We start from the raw sequence: 11,590 nt of genomic DNA, 5'->3' as shown, positions 1-11,590 counted from the left end.
CAGCATACATTAATTTTTTTCGTCTCACCCCTCCTCTTTTCAGAACATAGATGGACTCGTCCTTCTAAATAAACTGCCAAATCGCTGCCCGTGGCGCTAACGTTTTTTTTATATAAATAAATACACCGTTTAAAAATAAATTAAAGCGAACCGCCACTTCTTTCAAATGTTTCTTGCCGTTGGTGTTTCACACCTGATGACGACCGTTTGTGTTATGGTCGAAACGTCGTGATAATTTTTTATTGTTTTATATTTTATTATTTTATTGTTTCCCTTCAATGTGACTTTACCGAAAGAGCTAAGAATATGAATTACTGCAGTCACGAAAGCTTTAAATCAAAATTTAACCGCCTCTATGGGGAGGGTTTCCACATAACTTTAAGATCCTTCAACAAACTCCGGGATAAGAAGGCTCAGCTGATCGAGTCTCTCACCTTTCTGAAGAGATGCCGTGACTCTGGGGTAATACTAATCGCATTTACACTGACCTCTGCTGCTGTAACTTCTTTTAATGCGAAAATAATTCTTTTCAAAACTAGCTTAGCTCTTATCTCAGAGAAAATCAGACTTATACGCACCGAACTAGATCAGTTAGACAAGACACTCTACAAATCACACTTATCATTGACGGTAACAATGTCCACATCGGATTGGGAACATGTAGACAATATGACTGCCTCTTCAGCTGCTACTATGTCGACTAAATGTAAGGACAACCTGATTTCCAAATTTAACCTCCTCTTCAACAAAAGACCGGACCCACACACCAAAAAGTTAGACGTTAACAAAGTCGTAATTAATCGCAGTAACAGTTCTATTTCCGATGGTCTGAAATCCGTTTTAGCTAAAGGTCTAAACTTTGCAGTCACACCTAAACACATACCAGTTAATGATATAATTGCCCAAGTAGACGTTGCTCTCAGGGGCCTGGGTCACATCGCTGAAGACGTAGCAAGATCTGAAATCGCTGCAACCCTCAATAACGCTAAGATGCCAGCTAGCAACCACAGCAAAGATGAGCGTTTTGAATTATATAAATTAAAAACGAGGGATGACATTGTAGTCTTCTCAGCTGACAAGGGCAATGCTACTGTCATCATGGATAAAATAGAATATAACAACAAAATAAAAAAAATACTCGACGATGGTAGCTATATAAAAATAAAAAGAGATCACACCAACAGCCTCGTCACACAAACCAACAAAATAATTTTGCATGCAACCGCATTAATTGATTAAACAGTTTTCGTTGAAACCTTCTGCTGCCAGGCCACCAAGATTATATGGCTTACCAAAAATACATAAAGTAGATACACCCCTTCGTCCCATCGTCTCTATCAACTCCCCCACCTACAAACTGGCTCGTTTTTTGTCTGAAATCCTGCGTCCTTTCACTGGAAAAACCACCTCTGCGGTACTAAATTCTACTCACCTGGTATCGACAATCAAGGGTATTTCCCTGTCCCCAGATGACCTGCTTGTCAGTTTTGATGTAGTTTCCTTATTCACCAAACTTCCTGTACCTGACACCATCGCAATCATTGAAGACTTGGTTAATCAAGGACTAAGCACTGAGGTACCCCCCCTGGTGAGACACTGTTTAACCAAGACATACTTCAATTGGAATGGTACTTTCTACGAACAAACTGAGGGCACCCCAATGGGCTCCCCCCTATCTCCGGTTATAGCTAACATTTTCATGGAGAAATTTGAGACTGACGCCATCCAGACTGCCACTCTGCGCTCAACCTTATGGAAGAGGTACGTGGATGACACTTTTGTCATCTGGCCACATGGCCGGCCTGCTCTAAACCAATTCTTCGACCACATCAATTTCATACACCCAGCCATCAAATTTACCATGGAAGTCGAAAAAGATGGCAAGCTACCTTTTTTGGATGTCCGAATAAAAAATAGACCTGATGGTTCTATGAGCCACTCTGTCTACAGGAAAGCTACCCATACGGATGCTTATCTGAAACCGGATTCCCACCACCATCCATCACAGAAGAATTCTCTCATCAAGACTCTGTACCATAGAGCCCAATGCATATCCGGCCAGGAATACATAGGCAGTGAACTCAAGCACATACACCAAGCTCTTAAGGCTAATGGTTACTCCGACTATACAATCATCAAAGCTATCACTCAAACCATGAAGAAGGACCCTCTTGAGGAGCCTTTCAAAACCATCACTTTACCCTACATTGCGGGGATCACAAAAAAGATCTCCAAAATCTTGAATAAACACAAGATCCAGGTCCGTTTCAACACATTACATAAAATCCGTGATCTGGTTCCATCTGTAAAAGATGTGATTCCGGACATACAGTACCCTGGTGTCTACAAACTAAGTTGCCTCTGTGGTAGTAGTTACATTGGAGAAACCAAACGCCATGTCTCGGACCGCATTCGTGAACACAAAGCAGACATTAAACACGGTAGGACCAACACCTCGGCCGTGGCAGATCATTGTTATAATTTAGTAGGCTCACATGACATTGATTTCTCCAAGACAGAGGTTCTTTGTAAGCCATCTGGCTACCATGAGAGATTCGTTCATGAGGCTATCCACATATACAAGCACAGAGACAATTTAAACCGAGAAGATGGATTCTGGCTTAGCAATCATTGGAAGGATTTGATAAACCATTTCAGGTCTTAATTGATTGTTCACGCTTACGGTGGCTTTCAGACAGCATACATTAATTTTTTCGTCTCCCCCCTCCTCTTTTCAGAACATAGATGGACTCGTCCTTCTAAATAAACTGTCAAATCGCTGCCTGTGGCGCTAACGTTTTTTTAAATAAATAAATACACCGTAAAAAATAAATAAATGCAAACCGCCACTTCTTTCAAATGTTTATTGCCGTTGGTTTTTCACACCTGATGACGACCGTTTGTGTTATGGTCGAAACGTCGTGAGAATTTTTGATTGTTTCACATATATTTTATTATTTTATTGTTTCCCTTCAGCGTGACTTTACCGAAAGAGCTAAGAATATCTTAAAATATTCCCTTGAAAAAGTGTGATTTGTTACTTTGATCCTTAACCGTGTTTCGATAGTTACATTTGAATGTGCTATTTTATTGGTGTGGCCTGGGACTGTTCTTGTTGTTGTTTTGCTGCCTTTCTCAAGTTAGAAATTGGTGTACTTATGTAATGTGAACTTGTCTACTTTATATATTGAACGAATTTATTTTAGTGATTTGCTTATCTTTCCTTTACTTTGCACTCCAATCGTTTTTTGCATTGTTTGTATCATTATGCCCCGCCCCTACTGGAAATCTTTGAATTTTTTTTTTTATAGCTCATCGGATTTCTCCAGGATAAATAAAGATACAGATTAATGAGAAATCGTCCAGTTGTGCCGTTGATTTTACGTGCATAGTGATTTGATTCGTTTTTTTGCAGCTTAAACGAAAATGTATTTCATTATATGTATTAATATAAACGAGCTTTTTTTAGATATAGTTGATTGTAATTGACTGATAATTTAATTCGAAGCTAAGGTTTCTCAACAATGTTTCGTTTCTTTTTTCCTTTGAATAAAATATTTGTGACGCTGTCTTGAATTGCAGTTGCATTTTGCTGCTAAGCAAGCTGAGATTGTACAGCACGGTTGTAAAAAAAAACAAATGCATTCACAGATCCAGGTTGCTCTTTCAGTGCTTCTATGGCATCATGCGTTTTCAACTTTCGCATCACGATGCTCTGAAGCTTGGATGGATACTTGGATGGTTAAATAAAATCTGTGTTGGTTACACACCGATCTTCAACATCATCACTAGCGTGCCTCTGATGGTTTTTCACTTTGGAAACAGATTTTTACCAGTCCCATCATCAAAGATGACTGTTACTACTCATTATGGCCTTCTTGAATATTACTGTCGCATCATCACTGCTGCTGTTGGGCATGCAGATATCAAGCCATGCGTCGCAGCACAACGCAGATTCTTAGACCGTGGCAAGGTGAGCTACATGCAGTAGTTTGCCTTACGGTATAAAAAATGTAATCAAAGATTATATGAGTAAAAAAACATCATATTGGTATATGTTGTGTACAATTTAATATTAAGCGTGCCCGCAAAACAACCCCTGGGACTGTGCCTGTTCCGACATTATTTACTTGAGAAACTTCATTGCAAAAAACACGGACAAAATCGCAGGCATGGAAAGTGCCCAGTGCAACGGAACGTCAACGGCCGTCGAAGATGTTAAGGGAACCGCGGAGGGTTGGTGCAGCACGAGAGCCGCTCTCTACGGCAGCGTGCGTCATGCAATGCGCCCCTCCCGCGTGTTGCAATGGATGCTTTGGAGACGGGGACTATTTTGTGTGAATGTAAGTTTTAGTTTGTGAGTGTCTTTTAGTTAACGTTATTCTGACAACCGCTGACATTGGAATTGTATATTTTTTTATAATTATCAGTTTGAGGCGGTGAGCACTGCAGTATGTGGTGTTATTTCATGAACTTGGACAATTGTGGGGCTGCTCTTCAATATATACTTGTTATTGTTTACCCGGTGAATAAAATAGCACTTTTGTATAAATGTTGTCGATTCTACAGCTCCTCCTTTCCGTCCTCCTGCGTGGCTCCAGGGGACTGAGCACTGCTCAGTTTCTTGCAGAAAACGTCGACTCTGGGATTGATCGCAGTAACATCTCGACATCGTGTATTGTGTTTCTAGATGACCCACTTGTAGATATGTGTTGTGCTCGTGTCTTTTTGTCAAGAAAAGACGTTGGTTTTAAACACTACATGATTTCGTGTGGGTTCATTATTTTAAAGAGCTCCTCAAATAATAATAAGTAATGATTTACAACAGCTGTGTGATGAAGTCAAGGTGATTGAACGATAATTACTCTCTAAAGGTAGGTCACCGTTTGTTGTAACCGGCCGGACCCGAGCTAACTTCCAAGGAACATAATAAATAGGCAGATGATACGTCTCCATCAAATGGACGTGTTGGCGGTACACTGGCGCTGCGTCCTCATAGAACAGTCTGATGATGTCTTTGTTGCCCTTGAGCGAGCTGCAGACTCTCCATCAGAAGTTGCCTTAGATTCAGCAGATGCTTTTACATTCGAACGTGTGACATGAAGTCATAATCTTTTGATGCCGTCGTCCGCCAATAAATTATTCCAGAAATGAATCGAGGCACCATCCGACCAAGTCTAGGGTACGAGGAGTCAAATCTGCCTCTTGAATCGTAGTTGGTTCATCTGTGAGACGGAATCATAGCCACCGGTTTTATTTTGGCCATGAAGTCAAGTTTGCTGTCCCAGCCAAATTGTCTTTAAAACTTAGAATGTTACAATACCCACATTAATCGGGTATTGTACTGGTATTCTGCCTAGGTGTGGTTATATTCGTGATAAACCGTGCATATAATCACACCACAAAGTGACGAGTGCGTGGGAATTTCATGGCTGCAGTAAATAATGGGATTATTTTGCTGCTATAAATTTCCACGTGATAAGCCACTTCGTTGAGCCATCATGTGTGACCAGGTCGTTTTTGAAAAAGCTAATAGCTTTACCTGGTAAAATTAAAATCGTAATTTATTTTATTTTCGTGATTTTCCTACCTATCCTATACGTTGCACTCCTATTGTGTCTCCAAGTATTTAAATTCTAATCTATAGCCATTAGTATTCTGCAGACTAACACACATCCCACATATAGCTTCTGCAGCATAAATATAGAGTCAGGTTCAATTTAACGGATAGGCTTTCGCAACCAATATTATCCGTAATAAAGTTTGTTTTTGGGTTAGATCGCGCTATTATAAATGTGTTGTGAAACCCGCGACTTCCCAACACTGCCAATTAGTCCGTGCTACTTGAAAGAAATGGAAGAATGAGAGGAAGGACACATGAAGAAATGTTCGCTGATTTATTGTAGCACTGAATAATAACCATAATGTATATGTATTGCATTATATATATACACAGTGTTAAAGTGTCCCGTAGTTTATAAATGCATTGCAATGAAATTATGTTCAGATGTGAGTGTTTTCAGAATGTTTTCTCCTGGTGGTGTGAAATAAACGTTTCCTAAATTCCAAAGCCAACCAGCGGACGACAATAACTGAAAACCTCTGCAGGGCATAGTGGACATGCAACAGTTATTGCCAGCTGGATGAGACCTGTGTTGGTTGGTGTATTATGGGAACAATGTCATTTAACATTCACCCACTTGTGATTTTGTCATCGGCTAGTATGGGGCCGTGGACTCCAATTGGGGATACGCCCCGGGGGCTGAAAAGTGAATGCACAGGCGCCACTTTGGAGGCCGATTAGTTCTGTAGCAGCTCCGTTCACGCCCGTTTCCCCTGTGCGGAAACATCGCGGCAGAGGAATGGGAACCGTTCTGATTAAGTGCCGGTATGCACGTTCTTGGTGTCGCGAGAAGTGCCGGCACAGCAAGCCGTCGTATATACTGGCGCATTTCCACCACTCTTATGTATAACTAGCCTTTTGCCCGTCAAAAGGAGGGGTGTATTTCAGTAAATCTGAAACTTGCAAGTGAAAGGTAGACCGCGACGTGATATTCATTGCATCCATTCGTGTGCAATTTGTAAGGTCGCGGTGACACAGACTTATTTCATTGAAAGGTTATAATCCCTTGTTCATTATGACGTCCTTTTTACTTCTATGTCTCAATAGCGTTACGGAGATTGCGTGACGTGAGGGTTCTGCCTTTGTAGTGAGGGTTGTAAGTTGACACTGAGGAGGGGGGAGGAGGCACCTCGCCCCCCCATGTAGAGTGACGTCACCTGCTAATTATTATTAATGAGGGAGGCTGGCCGACGTCGAGTGACGTCAAGCGTGGGACACACAGACATTCTTGGCTCATTAGAGTAGTAAATAGCAGAGTTTGGGCAAAATCCAAAATCCTATCGCATTCTGAAGAGTCAAATCCCAACAGCATTTTGTCTATCCTTTGCAAAAACAGAAAAAAAGGCATACTGGTCATTTTTGTTGCATGCTTATTTATTAACTATTCCATCACACGAACAGCAATGACCGAGCAGGGGGTATTCTGCCGTTGAGCCTTCAGAACTGTCGGATGCAGCGCACCGACTGCATGGTGGGGCTCATTGCGCCCCACTCGCTGCACTTGCGATAGTCGCCCTTCTCCAGCAGGTACTGGCGCCCGCGGTAGTGCGGCTCCTCGTACGCCACCCAGGTGCCGTCGTGCACCCTCACAGAGCGCGCATCTCGCATGCTGTAGCGGTCGTAAAGGTGTGAGCAATCCTCCACGCACTCTATCATCTGGCCACCGAAGTTGTCTTCGCGATACAGGGCCAGACGGTTGTTGGCGGTGTTGCACTGCGAACACACACCACGGGAGAGGATTCGATGACAGAGTGTTACAATTTCGAACCTTGCATTGCTGCACGATTGAAATTCTGGCTGCTCGTTCGAAACCCCCCCCCTCCTTCCCGAATTGTAATGCTCTTGTCTCAGTGCTCCTCCATCTACCTATTTAATCGCTCCTCGTTTAATTCAATAAAAAAATAGAATGTCTTATTTGTCACCATTGTAAAAAAAAAAAAAACTATTAGCTTGCCTCGTACAGACAAAGGACATCAATGGACAGATCGATGATATTTTGACATTTCTTTGCGATAATATTTTTCCCTTTAAAGTTTAACGAACGAACCACTTTGAAGAGAAACAACAAAATAACAAAATATATATAAAACAATAAAAAAAATTCTCACGACGTTTCGACCATAACTCAAACTAAGAATATGAATTACTGCAGTCACGAAAGCTTTAAATCAAAATTTGAACGAGCCACTGTTATGAAAGTTTATACAGCAGCCAACAGTGCAAAAAAATATGTTTGGTTTCGTACGCTTTGTTTATTTAACATTTTCAAGCGCAACGTATCACACGGTGTTTTCAGAGCACTGTACAGGATGATAAAATGACTTTTAATAAGTCACAAAAGCACATATATAATTTATATCACTGTACAATATATCAGTGGCAATGCATAGGAATGGCAACTTATTTAACATGCTCAACACATGTGTCAATGACACCACCCCCTCAAACGTCTGAGAGGATTGTAAAGCTGCAATTGCAGACAGCGCAGCGCTCTGTGAATTTAACACAGCCTTTTAATTTCTGCACGGAGCTCAATCAATCGGACGCCAATGGAGATCCAATAAAGTTTGAGAAGTTGGGTCCCGACGGGAACGGGCGGTCAAGGGTCGAGCTGAATGCCGTGGAGCAGTCTGAATTGACATCGCGGCAACCTCACGCACAGAGCATTGCCATGGTCGAGACGATACAAGGGCACTCGAGAACAGTCGCGCCATTTCTATCTGGCTACGTACGGTGCGAAAGAAGTTCAAAATATATACATATATACAAAATGATTTAATAATTTTATTTATCTGTAGATGGAAACATACTCGTTTTTACTACTTGTTTTATCCGGGGAAGCAATGACAAGGAATCGTAGTCATATGTAGTGATATTGTCGCTACCTTTTCCACAGACCAAACCCACATTTTTTTTTGGGCGACTCTAGGTCTATCGAAACTGTGCAGTACACTGTGATACAGTCCAACGCAGTGCCGGCACTTGGTGTAAATACATTTTTAAATCTCCCCAAATAAAACTTGCGCAACATTTGCCACTGAGACAGCAAGACACCATTTCATATGGACCGGCGATGTGCACAACGTATTCATTTATGTATTTGACTAGGGCGTGATATTCATTGTATAAATGTGTAGATGGTCGCGAATGGCTTAGCCCATTAATTAACCATATACAGTAGCGCCACAACACACAAGTTAACGACCTAATCTTTAAACGCAAAGGGCTCTCTCCTATTGGCTAGCTGTCACGCGCTGACGCTGTGACGAGCTGAGCGTAAGCTCGGCTCACCTTGCGTCTTTGAGTCTCTTCCCCCTAGTTGTCTGAGTTAACGGCTAATTAAATAAGCCCGTGCGAGCAGCACGTCTGGACATTCATTTCAAACACATATTCATCCATGTGGTCGGATGGGGGGGGTATGTGAATGTGTGTATAAGCTCGCGTGCTTATGTGTAGGTACACGGTGCCATTACGTGTATTCTGTGTACGTGTCCCTGTTAACGCGCTCGCAAACAAGCTGTTCAACCTAAAAGGGGTGAAATATTTCAATTTAAAAAAACCTCTACTACTAACTTGTTGAATTGTATCATTGCAAGGCAATATTTACGATACTCACCAAGGCCGTAGCCATGGAGTCAATATTGGGGGGACCAAATCTTCTAAGTGGTCTGGGGCCCCCCCCAGAAACAAAAAATCTACATTTGAAAATAATTTCCTGCCATTTCCTGCCTAAAATATTAACAATTCACTAACACATAGGATGGAATTCTTATATTTTTTTGTTACAATAATGTCTAATAGTGTATTGTATTACATTGCTCTGTTTTTTTCTTTTTTACCTTTTCTTGTTTCATTGTATGTAATGGCAGAGATTAGGGATTAATATAGTACAACCATAACCACAATAATATAAACAGAAATCTATTTGATAGCAATATATTGGGGGAGACATTTATAATATATTATAATTACGGCCTTGATACTCACACCACGGATGGATCTGCAAGAGCCGATGTGGTCGTTGTACCCCATCCAGCGCTGGTACTCGGGGTACTCCCCGGGCTCCATGATGTACATGTTGCCCTTGAAGTCCGGACGCTCGTAGATGACCCAGGCGCCGCCCTCCACGCGGATCGAGTTGCAGCGGCTCAGGTTCGACGCCAGGTTCATGCAGTCCTGGCTGTACTCAAAGTGGCGGCCCTTGAAGTCCCGCTCCTCGAAGAAGATGATCTGCGGTGCGCAGCCGAGTGCGGGAAACACACGCCGGATTTCACAAGCCGTTAAAAATTGTGAAGTTGCTGCTTCAGTGAATTTGCACGTAGAATCATTAGTTTATGAAACTATTGTTTAAATCTATTTTGCTCTTGCGAGACAAAGAAGATTATGGCATTGAACTAACTGGCTTTCCTCTGAAAATATCCTATCAGTGGCAATCAAGATTAAATTAATACGCTGTTAGAATTATCACCAACATGTTATTTCAACATATTCATATTTTCTTTGTCAAATGTATATATATATATTTTTAAATAAAAACCTGTCGCAATGAAAAATCTTAAATTTTCAAACAAAAGTGACGTCTTTAACTATGTGTGATATTCACGTATGAAATGAAAGAGTCCTTATTACTAATTTGAAAATGTTTGTATACATACCATTACGTGTGTGCTATGTACGTGTCAATCGAATACCCCCGACACCATCGCAACCAAAATATTGTCATAAATAAAATCTATGCACAGGGCTTAGCAGTGGACTCCGAAACTAGCAGGACGTGTGAGAGGTGTAGGCAAGATACTATCTTTGTGTTGAACAACTTTGTAATTTAGCCTACGTCTATCAAATCTTTGCAGTATACTGTGATAAAGTTCAACACAATAGCAGTACGAGATCTCTGTACAAATAAATTCCTGCTACCCGAACACAGATGCCACACAGACTGTCCAGCTCAAATCCGGACAAGTGGCAACCCTTTGTACATATATACAGGGTATACTTTATACCGATCAGAGGAAAATAACATGTTCAAAACAAAGACAAAGATCCCCCGTATAGCCTGAACAGACTGTTGGTGTAAGTGCTGTTAGCGAGCACCTATGAAGGTTGGCACGGCACTCGAGGGGGTGGGTGGCCAACACCACGCCCGGCCACCGTTGTCTCCCCAGTGGTGATGTTTGCACACCACACCAGGTACTCGTTTGAGGCTGAGTCGACCTAAGGGAGGCCCATGACCGGTTCAGATAACCGTCACCGGTGTTGGCCGTGATCGGGAATCAAACTCGTGTCGCCGGGATCATAGCGCAGAGCGCTAACCGTCACACGACCGCTCACCACACACACACACGTACAGGTACACACACAGACGTACAGGTACACACACACACGTACAGGTACACACACTCACGTACAGGTACACATACTCACGTAGAGGTACACACACACACGTACAGGTACACACACACACACACGTACAGGTACACACACACACGTACAGGTACACACACACAATGTCCTCATCTGCTGGAACGATGCGCCGAAGTACCTTTCTCATTTTGAAGGCAGAGACACGTAAGCAATGTAACGATTGTGTTGGCTCGGATCCACAGCTGTATTTATATAGAGCCGCTCATTGTGAACACGCTTATTTAGCATTGCTGCTAAATCCCGTGCTGTATTGTTTGCATTGTTCGTGTTAGCATACCACGTGTTAGTTGATTGGTCAGCATGTCAGCAACAAGGTAAAAAGCTGCTGATGCAAGCCTGACATATCTAAAGCTTTTTGGATAATATGAGTCCTGTGCAGTATCTATTGCGCCAGAACTGAACACGCGTGCGCTAAATTTTGATTTAAAGCTTTCGTGACTGCAGTAATTCATAATCTTAGTTTTTTCGGTAAAGTCACGTTGAAGGGAAACAACAAAATAATAAAATATATTATGGAAGTCGAAATAGATGGCAAGATACCTT

The 11,590-nt window shown here is 41.9% G+C and overlaps 1 protein-coding gene across 1 annotated transcript; it reads right to left on the bottom strand.

Annotated features, from left to right (window-relative positions):
• Nucleotides 1–6,976: 6,976 nt before the first annotated feature.
• Nucleotides 6,977–11,270, bottom strand: LOC116939835 (gamma-crystallin S-like). Its single transcript, XM_032948691.2, has 3 exons — nt 11,166–11,270; nt 9,611–9,853; nt 6,977–7,336 (listed from the first exon to the last, which is right to left on the bottom strand). Exons 1-3 carry the CDS (start codon nt 11,172–11,174, stop codon nt 7,061–7,063), a joined length of 528 nt encoding a protein of 175 aa, XP_032804582.1. The 5' UTR covers nt 11,175–11,270; the 3' UTR covers nt 6,977–7,060.
• Nucleotides 11,271–11,590: the final 320 nt, after the last annotated feature.

The sequence above is a fragment of the Petromyzon marinus genome, chromosome 7, assembly GCF_048934315.1.
Source record: "Petromyzon marinus isolate PM22_M1 ecotype Great Lakes invasive population chromosome 7, UKy_Petmar_22M1.pri1.0, whole genome shotgun sequence".
Taxonomy (NCBI): domain Eukaryota; kingdom Metazoa; phylum Chordata; class Hyperoartia; order Petromyzontiformes; family Petromyzontidae; genus Petromyzon; species Petromyzon marinus.
Note: the sequence above shows the minus strand (reverse complement) of the source record. Positions and strands in the feature narration are given on the sequence as shown.